This window comes from Scyliorhinus canicula, chromosome 16, assembly GCF_902713615.1.
Source record: "Scyliorhinus canicula chromosome 16, sScyCan1.1, whole genome shotgun sequence".
NCBI lineage: Eukaryota > Metazoa > Chordata > Chondrichthyes > Carcharhiniformes > Scyliorhinidae > Scyliorhinus > Scyliorhinus canicula.
Window position 1 is genome coordinate 585733 of NC_052161.1, and position 14781 is coordinate 600513.

Sequence of the window (14781 nt, forward strand, 5' to 3'; positions counted from 1 at the left end):
CCTTTTACACCCCACCAACCTCCTCCCACATTTTCACCATATCCCCCCCCTTACTGCTCTGCCCAGAATCTAGTCGCCCAAATCTTACCCACCATTTCCCATTGGAGCTCATGGGAACCCCATCACCTGGTGTTTCCCTCCCAGTCACTCACCATCCTGACCTGGAAATATATCGGCCGTTCCTGCACAGTCGCTGGGGCAACATCCTGGATCTCTCTCCCTAACAGAACTGTGGATGTACCTACATCTCAGGGACTGCAGCTGTTCAAGGCAACAGCTCACCACCACCTTCTGAAAGGGAATTACAGATGGGCAATAACTGCTGGCTTTGCCCACATCCCATTACCAAATAAACAATCTCCGCAGCTTGGCACAGATGGAGCAAAGGGATGCTGGTTCTGGTCGCTGATATTCACACTAATTGAAATCATGTAGATGACTTTCTATAAAGGTTGTGTCCAGGAGAACTTTGAGAGGAGGTTGCAGTGGGAATGATTAACCAGAGGTCAACAACCCACAATCCATACTCTACATCATCCAACTGGGGTTCGAGATCTCGCGGCTGAGGTTCAATGAAGGTTGCACTTAATGGAGGTTCTGAAAATATTTAATTTCATTCCATCAACAGAAAAATAAGATTAGGGATTTGAGATTGTGTCCAGACACCAGTGATGCACAAACCAAAGGTAAGTCACTGGGTTCTCAAAGAGCAGCAGCTTCTCCCAGTTGATCAGATCATTACACTGGCCTTTTCCTCCTCTGTTGTAATTTGCGTCCAGCTGCGGCTCCTCGCTGAGCCCCTTTTACCAAACCCTTGAACTGGCCAAAAATCTTCGCCTTTTTCCTTCAGAAAGAAATAAAATATTTTAACAAAAATTCAAACCTGGTACAGAATGGGAATAATGGGGATGGGGCAATGGGAGAATGGGAACAATGGGAATGGGGGGAATGGAACAATGGGAATGGAACAATGGGAATAATGGGGATAGGAACAATGGGAAAATGGGGAATGGGAACAATGGGGAAAATTGGGATGGGGGAATGGGAACAAAGGGAATGGAACAGTGGGAATAATGGGGATGGGGAATGGGAACAATGGGAATAATGGGGATGAGGAATGGGAACAATGGGAATTGGGGAGTGGGAACAATGGGAATAATGGGGATGGAACAATGGGAATAATGGGGATGGAACAATGGGAATAATGGGGATGGAACAATGGGGATAGAACAATGGGGATAGAACAATGGGGATAGAACAATGGGGATAGAACAATGGGGATAGAACAATGGGAACAATGGGGATGGAACAATGGGAATAATGGGGATGGAACAATGGGAACAATGGGGATGGAACAATGGGGATGGAACAATGGGAACAATGGGGATGGAACAATGGGAACAATGGGGATGGAACAATGGGAATAATGGGGATGGAACAATGGGGATGGAACAATGGGGATAGAACAATGGGGATGGAACAATGGGGATGGAACAATGGGGATGGAACAATGGGGATGGAACAATGGGGATGGAACAATGGGGATGGAACAATGGGGATGGAACAATGGGGATGGAACAATGGGGATAGAACAATTGGGATGGAACAATGGGGATGGAACAATGGGGATGGAACAATGGGGATGGAACAATGGGGATAGAACAATGGGGATAGAACAATGGGGATGGAACAATGGGGATGGAACAATGGGGATGGAACAATGGGGATAGAACAATGGGGATAGAACAATGGGGATAGAACAATGGGGATAGAACAATGGGGATAGAACAATGGGGATAGAACAATGGGGATAGAACAATGGGGATAGAACAATGGGGATAGAACAATGGGGATAGAACAATGGGGATAGAACAATGGGGATGGAACAATGGGGATAGAACAATGGGGATAGAACAATGGGGATAGAACAATGGGGATAGAACAATGGGGATAGAACAATGGGGATAGAACAATGGGGATAGAACAATGGGGATAGAACAATGGGGATAGAACAATGGGGATAGAACAATGGGGATAGAACAATGGGGATAGAACAATGGGGATGGAACAATTGGGATGGAACAATGGGGATAGAACAATGGGGATGGAACAATGGGAACAATGGGTATGGAACAATGGGGATGGAAAAATGCATCCACATGAATCGGCTGTCATGCTGCCCTCAATTCACACTTGTGATGAATGTGGAAATTGTTATGTTACATTTGAGGTAGTAAAGTTTTTAAACGCCTGGGTTAACGTATACCACAGAAAGGACAGCACAGCGGCACAGTGGTTAGCACTCCTGCCGAGGACCCGGGTTCGATTCCGGCTGTGGAGTTTGCACATTCTCCCTGTGTCTGCGTGGGTCTCACCCCCACCGTGGACTGTGGGTGGAAACCCACGCAGACATGGGGAGAAAATGCAGACTCCGCATACACGCACCCAATCGAACCCAAGTCCCTGGCACCGAGGTAACAGTGTTAACCACTGCGCTACAGCGCCTATTAAATAACCTAGGTTAAGGTATCCAGATGGTGTGTCTGCGAAAGCAGTAATTGAGTCGTAAAAGGTTATGATTCATTCTAAAGTTCTCTAGAGGGAGTCCAGCGAAGGTTTACCAGACCGATTTCTTGAGCTGGCAGGACTGGACGGCACGGTAGCACAGTGGTTAGCACAGTGGCTTCACAGCTCCGGGTCCCAGGTTCGATTCCCAGCTTGGGTCACTGTCTGTGAGGAGTCTACACCTTCTCCCTGTGTCTGCGTGGGTTTCCTCCGGGTGCTCCGGTTTCCCCCCCCCATAGTCCAAAGATGTGCAGGTTAGGTGGATTGGCCAGGCTAAATTGCCCTTAGTGTCCAAAAAGGTTAGATGGGGTTACAAGGATAGGGTGGCAGTGTGGGCTTAGGTAGGGTGATCTTTCCATGGGCCGGTGCAGACTAGATGGGCTGAATGGCCTCATTCGGCACTGTAAATCCTATGTCTCTGTTTATGCACGAGGATAAATTGAACCGGTTCGGATTGTATTCGCTGGAGTTCAGAACAATGAGGAGGGATCTCATAGAAACTTTTAAAACTCTAACAGGATTAAGCAGGGTAGATTCAGAAAGAATGTTCCCAATGGTGGGGGAATCCAGAACCAGGGGTCAGTGTTGAGGATAAGGGGTAAACCTTTTAGGATCGAGGTGAGGAGAAATGTCTTCACCCAGAGAGCGGTGATTCTGTGGAATTCACCACCACAGAAAGTAGTTGAGGCCAAAATGTTGTGTAATTTACAGAAGTAATTAGATATCGCTCTTGGGGTTAAAGGGATCAAGGGATATGGGGGGAAGGCGGGATCAGGGTGTTGACCTTGATCAGCCACGAACGTGATGAATGGCGGGTCAGGCTCGAAGGGATAAATGGCCTCCTCCTGCTTCTATTTATGTTTCAATTGACACGTGAGAGTACCTTTAAGAAATGGATGTTCAAGCAATGTACCTTTAACAAATGGAGCAGCTCATATTACTGAAGTGATGTCAGAGTGTGGGTGGAGCTGGGTTTTTAGCTCAGCCATTTTGCAGTGTTTAGTTTCAGTTCGAGAGAGAGCAGCTGAAAAGTGCCTGGCTGGTTTGCTGTGAGCTGTTTGAATGGAAAAGCCAGTTTTGAGGAAAAGAGCTTGGGTGTGTCGGTGTTTGCAGTGAGCTGGATCTGCTGTGATCTCTGCCATGAAAGACTATCTCTGAATCATTTGGGGGATTTAAACTCATAATAGTAATGTCTTTAACCTGATGTGTTTCTGTTTAAAGGTGAAGTCTTTTGGAGGTTTGAAGGAACATTTTGAGGGATTATTTAGTGTTGTATTATTTCAAGTAAGGGGTGTCAAGGGATTCAATGTTTATTTAAAAGGTTAAGTTGAATTCATGGAATAAACATGGTTTTGTGATTAAAAATCCACGTGTCCATAATTGTACTACCACACCTGGAGACCAAGCCGTGTGCTTCAAAAGCAACAATACATTAAAGGGAGAGGTTGGTTGAACTCCATGATACATTTTGGGGTTCTGAAAACGCCGCTCCCATAACACTGTGTATCACTATGTACACACACTGCTGTTGCATTGCTCCCTGCCCCCCACCAATAGGCAAGGCTCACCTTCGATTCAGCTGTGATTTGTTAAGTGGGACATAGGCAAATGGATCCAGCTTCCCTTTCTGTTTCACGTCCCCCCGTCCTTTCTGAAAATTAGAGGGGAAAATGTCAAAACTTGGATCAGATTTACTGAGGAAACAGCAGAAATATCTTTAAATCGTATCAGAAAGAAGAAAATCAGCATTAAAGTTAGCTTTCCCCCATTGAGACGATGCTGCAGTCAGGGGGTGACATGGTTGATCCTCATAGATGTATAATACGCACCATTGATTTATATTCCGCACCACACTCTTTACTCTTTGAAAGTGTCGGCCTGTGAATCCCAGAACCTCCAGCTGAAACATTCAACACAAATTAATAAACGTGTGTGTGTGTGTCTGGGGGAGAAGGAAAAGAGACTTCACAAAATCAGAGAAAACCCAAACTTTCTCTGCCCCAAGATGCTCACCCACCCCCCACAGACCTCACCGCTCTCCCCCCACAGCAACGCGCACCATATCCATTTCCCACCATGCCGCCAAAGCCACCCTCCCCCACCTAGACTCGCACATCCTTTACTCCATGCCCATAATTGAACACAATAACAAACTGTGGAGGGATGTGGGGATTGAAGGCTACACTAAATAATACCCAGTGCCAGGCTGAAGGATATTTCCTCGTGGCAATAGAAAATATTGAAATGGGATGGAAAGGGTCTAGTTGTCGTAATCCATATAGGAACCAACAACATCGGCAGAACAAGGAATCTTCTGCTGGGAATGTAAGAAACTGGTTAATTAAAAAGCAGAAGCTGACAGATAAATGTCTCCGAATTACGACCACATCCACATGAAAACTGGTGCACGATCGACAGATGTAAATGTTGGTCTAAGGACAGAGATGGTGGAATAAACGGGGAATATGGAAATGGCAAAGACATTTAACAACTTCTTGCTATGTGTTTTCACAGCAAATCTTTCCAGAATTAATGAAAGCCAAGGTCTTGTAAACATGAGGAACTTTGCCCGAGGATGTGGGTCGGAGTTAGAGAGAGCGGGAGCGGCGAGGAGTGAGGATGTGGATCGGAGTTAGAGAGAGCGGGAGCGGCGAGGAGTGAGGATGTGGATTGGGGTTAGTGAGAGTGGGAGGGTCGAGGAGTGAGGATGTAGATCGGAGTTAGAGAGAGCGGGAGGGTCGAGGAGTGAGGATGTGGATCGGAGTTAGTGAGAGTGGGAGGGTCGAGGAGTGAGGATGTGGACAGCGGAGTTAGTGAGAGCGGGAGCGACGAGGAGTGAGGATGTGGATCGGAGTTAGTGAGAGTGGGAGGGTCGAGGAGTGAGGATGTGGATCGGAGTTAGTGAGAGCGGGAGGGTCGAGGAGTGAGGATGTGGATCGGAGTTAGTGAGAGTGGGAGGGTCGAGGAGTGAGGATGTGGATCGGAGTTAGAGAGAGCGGGAGGGTCGAGGAGTGAGGATGTGGATCGGAGTTAGTGAGAGTGGGAGGGTCGAGGAGTGAGGATGTGGACAGCGGAGTTAGTGAGAGCGGGAGCGACGAGGAGTGAGGATGTGGATCGGAGTTAGTGAGAGTGGGAGGGTCGAGGAGTGAGGATGTGGATCGGAGTTAGTGAGAGCGGGAGGGTCGAGGAGTGAGGATGTGGATCGGAGTTAGTGAGAGTGGGAGGGTCGAGGAGTGAGGATGTGGACAGCGGAGTTAGTGAGAGCGGGGGGGTCGAGGAGTGAGGATGTGGATCGGAGTTAGAGAGAGCGGGAGGGTCGAGGAGTGAGGATGTGGACAGCGGAGTTAGTGAGAGCGGGTGGGTCGAGGAGTGAGGATGTGGATCGGAGTTAGTGAGAGTGGGAGGGTCGAGGAGTGAGGATGTGGACAGCGGAGTTAGTGAGAGTGGGAGCGGCGAGGAGTGAGGATGTGGATCGGAGTTAGTGAGAGCGGGAGGGTCGAGGAGTGAGGATGTGGATCGGAGTTAGTGAGAGTCTGAGGGTCGAGGAGTGAGGATGTGGATCGGAGTTAGTGAGAGTCTGAGGGTCGAGGAGTGAGGATGTGGATCGGAGTTAGTGAGAGTGGGAGGGTCGAGGATGTGGATCGGAGTTAGAGTGAGTGGGAGTGCCGGGAAGTGAGGATGTGGATCGGAGTTAGAGGGAGCGGAAGCGGCGAGGAGTGAGGATGTGGACAGCGGAGTTAGTGAGAGTGGGAGCGGCGAGGAGTGAGGATGTGGATCGGAGTTAGAGAGAGCGTGAGGGTCGAGGAGTGAGGATGTGGACAGCGGAGTTAGTGAGAGCGGGAGGGTCGAGGAGTGAGGATGTGGATCGGAGTTAGTGAGAGTGGGAGGGTCGAGGAGTGAGGATGTGGACAGCGGAGTTAGTGAGAGTGGGAGCGGCGAGGAGTGAGGATGTGGACAGCGGAGTTAGAGAGAGCGGGAGCGGCGAGGAGTGAGGATGTGGACAGTGGAGTTAGTGAGTGGGAGGGGCGAGGAGTGAGGATGTGGACAGCGGAGTTAGTGAGAGTGGGAGCGGCGAAGAGTGAGGATGTGGACAGCGGAGTTAGTGAGAGTGGGAGCGACGAGGAGTGAGGATGTGGATCGGAGTTAGTGAGAGTGGGAGGGTCGAGGAGTGAGGATGTGGATCGGAGTTAGTGAGAGCGGGAGGGTCGAGGAGTGAGGATGTGGATCGGAGTTAGTGAGAGTGGGAGGGTCGAGGAGTGAGGATGTGGATCGGAGTTAGAGAGAGCGGGAGGGTCGAGGAGTGAGGATGTGGATCGGAGTTAGTGAGAGTGGGAGGGTCGAGGAGTGAGGATGTGGATCGGAGTTAGTGAGAGCGGGAGGGTCGAGGAGTGAGGATGTGGATCGGAGTTAGTGAGAGTGGGAGGGTCGAGGAGTGAGGATGTGGACAGCGGAGTTAGAGAGAGCGGGAGCGGCGAGGAGTGAGGATGTGGATCGGAGTTAGTGAGAGCGGGGGGGTCGAGGAGTGAGGATGTGGATCGGAGTTAGAGAGAGCGGGAGGGTCGAGGAGTGAGGATGTGGACAGCGGAGTTAGTGAGAGCGGGTGGGTCGAGGAGTGAGGATGTGGATCGGAGTTAGTGAGAGTGGGAGGGTCGAGGAGTGAGGATGTGGACAGCGGAGTTAGTGAGAGTGGGAGCGGCGAGGAGTGAGGATGTGGATCGGAGTTAGTGAGAGCGGGAGGGTCGAGGAGTGAGGATGTGGATCGGAGTTAGTGAGAGCGGGAGGGTCGAGGAGTGAGGATGTAGATCGGAGTTAGAGAGAGCGGGAGGGTCGAGGAGTGAGGATGTGGATCGGAGTTAGTGAGAGTGGGAGGGTCGAGGAGTGAGGATGTGGACAGCGGAGTTAGTGAGAGCGGGAGCGACGAGGAGTGAGGATGTGGTTGGGAGTTAGTGAGTGTGGGAGGGTCGAGGAGTGAGGATGTGGATCGGAGTTAGTGAGAGCGGGAGGGTCGAGGAGTGAGGATGTGAATCGGAGTTAGTGAGAGTGGGAGGGTCGAGGAGTGAGGATGTGGACAGCGGAGTTAGAGAGAGCGGGAGCGGCGAGGAGTGAGGATGTGGATCGGAGTTAGTGAGAGCGGGGGGGTCGAGGAGTGAGGATGTGGATCGGAGTTAGTGAGAGTGGGAGGGTCGAGGAGTGAGGATGTGGACAGCGGAGTTAGTGAGAGTGGGAGCGGCGAGGAGTGAGGATGTGGATCGGAGTTAGTGAGAGTGGGAGCGGCGAGGAGTGAGGATGTGGATCGGAGTTAGTGAGAGCGGGAGGGTCGAGGAGTGAGGATGTGGATCGGAGTTAGTGAGAGTCTGAGGGTCGAGGAGTGAGGATGTGGATCGGAGTTAGTGAGAGTCTGAGGGTCGAGGAGTGAGGATGTGGATCGGAGTTAGTGAGAGTGGGAGGGTCGAGGATGTGGATCGGAGTTAGAGTGAGTGGGAGTGCCGGGAAGTGAGGATGTGGATCGGAGTTAGAGGGAGCGGAAGCGGCGAGGAGTGAGGATGTGGACAGCGGAGTTAGTGAGAGTGGGAGCGGCGAGGAGTGAGGATGTGGATCGGAGTTAGAGAGAGCTTGAGGGTCGAGGAGTGAGGATGTGGACAGCGGAGTTAGTGAGAGCGGGAGGGTCGAGGAGTGAGGATGTGGATCGGAGTTAGTGAGAGTGGGAGGGTCGAGGAGTGAGGACGTGGACAGCGGAATTAGTGAGAGTGGGAGCGGCGAGGAGTGAGGATGTGGACAGCGGAGTTAGAGAGAGCGGGAGCGGCGAGGAGTGAGGATGTGGACAGTGGAGTTAGTGAGAGTCTGAGGGTCGAGGAGTGAGGATGTGGACAGCGGAGTTAGTGAGAGTGGGAGCGGCGAAGAGTGAGGATGTGGATCGGAGTTAGCGAGAGTGGGAGCGGTAAGGAGTGAGGATGTGGATCGGAGTTAGAGAGAGCGGGAGCGTCAGGGAGTGAGGATGTGGATCGGAGTTAGAGAGAGTGGGAGAGTTGAGGAGTGAGGATGTGTATTGGAGTTAGAGAGAGCGGGAGCAGCGAGGAGTGAGGATGTGGATCGGAGTTAGAGAGAGCGGGAGAGTTGAGGAGTGAGGATGTGGATTGGAGTTAGAGAGTGGGAGCGGCGAGGAGTGAGGATGTGGACAGCGGAGTTAGTGAGAGCGGGGCTGTCGAGGAGTGAGGATCTGGATCGGAGTTAGAGAGTGGGAGCGGCGAGGAGTGAGGATGTGGACAGCGGAGTTAGTGAGAGCGGGGCTGTCGAGGAGTGAGGATGTGGATCGGTTCGCTTCTCTGCAAAGGAGGGCGGGACCCACGGTAGTAGTTTGGTCTTGGTAATAGAGAGTGGGATCACAGAGGGGAGGGGCTTTCAGGAACAGGGGGAGGGTGGGGGTTTGGGCTTGGGGAGAGGGGAGCGTTTCAGAGGGATCTGTGTGAGTGGGAGAGCGAGTGAGTGGGAGAGCGAGTGAGTGGGAGAGCGAGTGAGTGGGAGAGCGAGTGAGTGGGAGAGCGAGTGAGTGGGAGAGCGAGTGAGTGAGTGGGCGAGTGAGTGAGTGGGAGAGCGAGTGAGTGGGAGAGCGAGTGAGTGGGAGAGTGAGTGAGTGGGAGAGCGAGTGAGTGGGAAAGCGAGTGAGTGGGAGAGTGAGTGAGTGGGAGAGTGAGTGGGAGAGCGAGTGAGTGAGTGGGAGAGCGAGTGAGTGAGTGGGAGAGTGAGTGAGTGGGAGAGCGAGTGTGAGTGGGAGAGTGAGTGAGTGAGTGGGAGAGCGAGTGTGAGAGCGAATGTGAGTGCGAGAGCGAGTGTGAGTGGGAGAGCGAGTGTAAGTGGGAGAGCGAGTCTGAGTGGGAGAGCGAGTGTGAGTGGGAGAGAGAGTGAGTGAGTGGGAGAGTGAGTGAGCGAGTGGGAGAGTGAGTGAGTGAGTGGGAGAGAGAGTGAGTGGGAGAGCGAGTGAGTGAGTGGGAGAGCGAGTGAGTGGGAGAGCGAGTGAGTGGGAGAGCGAGTGAGTGGGAGAGCGAGTGAGTGGGAGAGTGAGTGTGTGGGAGAGCGAGTGAGTGAGTGGGAGTGCGAGTGAGTGAGTGGGAGTGTGAGTGGGAGAGCGAATGTGAGAGGGAGAGTGAGTGGGAGAGCGAGTGAGTGAGTGGGAGAGCGAGTGAGTGAGTGGGAGAGTGAGTGAGTGGGAGAGTGAGTGAGTGAGTGGGAGAGTGAGTGAGTGAGTGGGAGAGTGAGTGAGTGGGAGAGCGAGTGAGTGAGTGGGAGTGCGAGTGAGTGAGTGGGAGAGTGAGTGGGAGAGCGAATGTGAGAGGGAGAGTGAGTGAGTGGGAGAGTGTGTGTGTGAGTGGGAGAGTGAGTGAGTGAGTGGGAGAGTGAGTGGGAGAGTGAGTGTGAGAGCGAGTGTGAGAGCGAGTGTGAGTGGGAGAGCGAGTGTGAATGGGAGAGTGAGTGAGTGGGAGAGTGAGTGAGTGAGTGGGATAGTGAGTGAGTGGGAGAGCGAGTGAGTGAGTGGCAGAGTGAGTGAGTGAGTGGCAGAGTGCGTGTGGGAGTGCGAGTGAGTGGGAGAGCGAGTGAGTGGGAGAGTGAGTGTGAATGGGAAAGTGTGTGCGTGAGTGGGAGAGTGAGTGAGTGGGAGTGCGAGTGAGTGGGAGTGCGAGTGAGTGAGTGGGAGAGTGAGTGTGAGAGCGAGTGTGAGTGTGAGTGGGAGAGCGAGTGTGAGTGGGAGAGCGAGTGTGAGTGGGAGAGCGAGTGTGAGTGGGAGAGCGAGTGAGTGAGTGGGAGAGCGAGTGTGAGTGGGAGAGCGAGTGAGTGAGAGCGAGTGTGAGTGTGAGAGCGAGTGTGAATGGGAGAGCGAGTGAGTGGGAGTGCGAGTGAGTGAGTGGGAGAGTGAGTGTGAGTGGGAGAGCGAGTGTGAGAGCGAGTGTGAGTGGGAGAGCGAGTGTGAGTGGGAGAGCGAGTGTGAGTGGGAGAGCGAGTGTGAGAGCGAGTGAGTGGGAGAGCGAGTGTGAGTGGGACAGCGAGTGAGTGAGTGGGAGAGCGAGTGTAAGTGGGAGAGTGAGTGAGCGAGTGGGAGAGCGACTGTGAGTGGGAGAGCAAGTGTGAGTGGGAGAGCGAGTGTGAGTGGGAGAGCGAGTGAGTGAGTGGGAGAGCGAGTGTGAGTGGGATAGCGAGTGAGTGAGAGCGAGTGTGAGTGTGAGAGCGAGTGTGAATGGGAGAGCGAGTGAGTGGGGGTGCGAGTGAGTGAGTGGGAGAGCGAGTGTGAATGGGAGAGCGAGTGAGTGGGGGTGCGAGTGAGTGAGTGGGAGAGTGAGTGTGAGTGGGAGAGCGAGTGGGAGAGCGAGTGTGAGTGGGAGAGCGAGTGAGTGAGTGGGAGAGCGAGTGTGAGTGGGAGAGCGAGTGAGTGAGTGGGAGAGCGAGTGAGTGAGTGGGAGAGCGAGTGAGTGAGTGGGAGAGCGAGTGTGAGAGCAAGTGTAAGTGGGAGAGTGAGTGAGTGAGTGGGAGAGCGAGTGAGTGGGAGAGTGAGTGAGTGGGAGAGTGAGTGAGTGGGAGAATGTGTGTGTGAGTGGGAGTGCGAGTGAGTGGGAGTGCGAGTGAGTGGGAGTGCGAGTGAGTGGGAGAGAGAGTGAGTGAGTGGGAGAGCGAGTGAGTGAGTGGGAGAGCGAGTGTGAGAGCTAGTGTGAGTGGGAGAGCGAGTGTGAGAGCGAGTGTGAGTGCGAGTGAGTGGGAGAGCGAGTGTGAGGGAGAGCGAATGTGAGAGCGAATGTGAGTGTGAGAGCGAGTGTGAGAGCGAATGTGAGAGCGAATGTGAGTGGGAGAGTGTGTGTGAGAGCGAATGTGAGAGCGAATGTGAGTGGGAGAGTGTGTGTGTGAGTGGGAGAGTGAGTGAGTGAGTGGGAGAGTGAGTGAGTGGGAGAGTGAGTGAGTGGGAGAGTGAGTGAGTGGGAGAGTGAGTGAGTGGGAGAATGTGTGTGTGAGTGGGAGTGCGAGTGAGTGAGAGTGCGAGTGAGTGGGAGTGCGAGTGAGTGGGAGAGAGAGTGAGTGAGTGGGAGAGAGAGAGTGAGTGAGTGGGAGAGAGAGAGTGAGTGAGTGGGAGAGCGAGTGAGTGGGAGAGCGAGTGAGTGGGAGAGCGAGTGAGTGGGAGAGCGAGTGAGTGAGAGAGCGAGTGAGTGGGAGAGCGAGTGAGTGTGTGAGTGGGAGTGTGTGAGTGGGAGTGAGTAAGTGGGAGAGCGAGTGAGTGTGAGTGAGTGAGTGGGAGGGTGAGTGAGTGGGAGAGTGAGTGAGTGGGAGAGCGAGTGAGTGGGAGAGCGAGTGAGTGGGAGAGCGAGTGAGTGAGTGGGAGAGCGAGTGAGTGAGTGGGAGAGTGAGTGAGTGAGTGGGAGAGTGAGTGAGTGGGAGAGTGAGTGAGTGGGAGAGCGAGTGAGTGGGAGAGCGAGTGTGAGTGGGAGAGCTAGTGTGAGTGGGAGAGCGAGTGTGAGGGAGAGCAAGTGTGAGAGCGAATGTGAGAGCGAATGTGAGAGCAAATGTGAGAGCGAATGTGAGAGCGAATGTGAGTGGGAGAGTGTGTGTGAGAGTGGGAGAGTGAGTGAGTGAGTGGGAGAGTGAGTGAGTGAGTGGGAGAGTGAGTGAGTGGGAGAGTGTGTGTGTGAGTGGGAGTGTGTGTGTGTGAGTGGGAGTGCGAGTGAGTGGGAGAGCGAGTGAGTGGGAGAGCGAGAGAGTGAGTGGGAGAGCGAGTGAGTGGGAGTGCAAGTGAGTGGGAGAGCGTGTGAGTGAGCGAGTGAGTGGGAGAGTGAGTGAGTGAGTGGGAGGGTGAGTGAGTGGGAGTGCGAGTGAGTGGGAGTGCGAGTGAGTGGGAGAGCGAGAGAGTGAGTGGGAGAGCGAGAGAGTGAGTGGGAGAGCGAGTGAGTGGGAGTGCAAGTGAGTGGGAGAGCGTGTGAGTGGGAGAGTGAGTGAGTGAGTGGGAGGGTGAGTGAGTGGGAAGGTGAGTGAGTGGGAGGGTGAGTGAGTGGGAGAGCGAGTGAGTGGGAGAGCGAGTGAGTGAGTGGGAGAGCGAGTGTGAGTGGGAGAGTGAGTGAGTGAGTGGGAGAGTGAGTGGGAGAGTGAGTGAGTGGGAGAGTGAGTGAGTGGGAGAGTGAGTGAGTGGGAGAGAGTGAGTGGGAGAGCGAGTGTGAGTGGGAGAGCGAGTGTGAGTGGGAGAGCGTGAGTGGGAGAGCTAGTGTGAGTGGGAGAGCGAGTGTGAGAGCGAGTGTGAGTGCGAGTGAGTGGGAGAGCGAGTGTGAGGAAGAGCAAGTGTGAGAGCGAATGTGAGAGCGAATGTGAGTGTGAGAGCGAATGTGAGAGCGAATGTGAGTGGGAGAGTGTGTGTGTGAGTGGGAGAGTGAGTGAGTGAGTGGGAGAGTGAGTGTGAGTGGGAGAGTGAGTGAGTGGGAGAGTGTGTGTGTGAGTGGGAATGCGAGTGAGTGGGAGTGCGAGTGAGTGGGAGTGCAAGTGAGTGGGAGAGCGAGTGAGTGGGAGAGCGAGTGAGTGGGAGAGCGAGAGAGTGAGTGGGAGAGCGAGAGAGTGAGTGGGAGAGCGAGTGAGTGGAGAGCGAGTGAGTGGGAGAGCGAGTGAGTGGGAGAGCGAGTGAGTGGGAGAGCGAGTGAGTGGGAGAGCGATTGAGTGGGAGAGCGATTGAGTGGGAGAGCGAGTGAGTGGGAGAGAGAGTGAGTGAGTGGGAGAGAGAGTGAGTGAGTGGGAGAGCGAGTGAGTGAGTGGGAGAGCGAGTGAGTGAGTGGGAGAGCGAGTGAGCGAGTGGGAGAGCGAGTGAGTGAGTGGGAGAGCGAGTGAGTGAGTGGGAGAGCGAGTGAGTGAGTGGGAGAGCGAGTGAGTGAGTGGGAGAGCGAGTGAGTGGGAGAGCGAGTGAGTGGGAGAGAGAGTGAGTGGGAGAGCGAGTGAGTGGGGGAGCGAGTGAGTGGGAGAGAGAGTGAGTGGGAGAGCGAGTGAGTGGGAGAGCGAGAGAGTGAGTGGGAGCGTGTGAGTGGGAGAGCGAGCGAGTGGGAGAGCGAGCGAGTGGGAGAGCGAGCGAGTGGGAGAGCGAGCGAGTGGGAGAGCGAGCGAGTGGGAGAGCGAGCGAGTGGGAGAGCGAGCGAGTGGGAGAGCGAGTGAGTGAGTGGGAGAGCGAGTGAGTGGGAGAGCGAGTGAGTGGGAGAGCGAGTGAGTGGGAGAGTGAGTGAGTGGGAGAGCGAGTGAGTGAGTGGGAGAGCGAGTGAGTGGGAGAGCGAGAGAGTGAGTGGGAGCGTGTGAGTGGGAGAGCGAGCGAGTGGGAGAGCGAGCGAGTGGGAGAGCGAGCGAGTGGGAGAGCGAGCGAGTGGGAGAGCGAGTGAGTGGGAGAGCGAGCGAGTGGGAGAGCGAGCGAGTGGGAGAGCGAGCGAGTGGGGAGAGCGAGTGAGTGGGAGAGCGAGTGAGTGAGTGGGAGAGCGAGTGAGTGGGAGAGCGAGTGAGTGGGAGAGCGAGTGAGTGGGAGAGCGAGTGAGTGAGTGGGAGAGCGAGTGAGTGGGAGAGCGAGTGAGTGGGAGAGCGAGTGAGTGGGAGAGCGAGCGAGTGGGAGAGCGAGTGAGTGGGAGAGCGAGTGAGTGGGAGAGCGCGTGAGTGAGTGGGAGAGCGAGTGAGTGAGTGGGAGAGCGAGTGAGTGAGTGGGAGAGCGAGTGAGTGAGTGGGAGAGCGAGTGAGTGAGTGGGAGAGCGAGTGAGTGAGTGGGAGAGCGAGTGAGTGAGTGGGAGAGCGAGTGAGTGAGTGGGAGAGCGAGTGAGTGAGTGGGAGAGCGAGTGAGTGGGAGAGCGAGTGAGTGGGAGAGCGAGTGAGTGGGAGAGCGAGTGAGTGGGAGAGCGAGTGAGTGGGAGAGCGAGTGAGTGGGAGAGCGAGGTGTGTGGGAGAGCGAGTGTGTGGGAGAGCGAGTGAGTGGGAGAGTGAGTGAGTGGGAGAGAGAGCGAGTGAGTGGGAGAGCGAGTGAGTGGGAGAGCGAGTGAGTGGGAGAGCGAGTGAGTGGGAGAGCGAGTGAGTGGGAGAGCGAGTGAGTGGGAGAGCGAGTGAGTGGGAGAGCGAGTGAGTGGGAGAGCGAGTGAGTGGGAGAGCGAGTGAGTGGGAGAGCGAGTGAGTGGGAGAGCGAGTGAGTGGGAGAGCGAGTGAGTGGGAGAGCGAGTGAGTGGGAGAGCGAGTGAGTGT

General features: G+C 54.5%; 1 protein-coding gene across 1 annotated transcript in view; it reads right to left on the reverse strand.

The window, feature by feature from the left end:
* Positions 1-589: 589 nt before the first annotated feature.
* rrp12 (ribosomal RNA processing 12 homolog) overlaps positions 590-14781 on the reverse strand; it is a 60768-nt gene continuing 46576 nt past the window's right edge. The window contains exons 22-24 of the mRNA XM_038822188.1: positions 4395-4465; positions 4134-4216; positions 590-844 (exon numbers count right to left, since the gene is read on the reverse strand). Of these exons, the coding sequence (XP_038678116.1) occupies positions 739-844; positions 4134-4216; positions 4395-4465 (260 nt within the window). The 3' untranslated portion in view covers positions 590-738. The remainder of the gene's footprint in view (positions 845-4133; positions 4217-4394; positions 4466-14781) is intronic.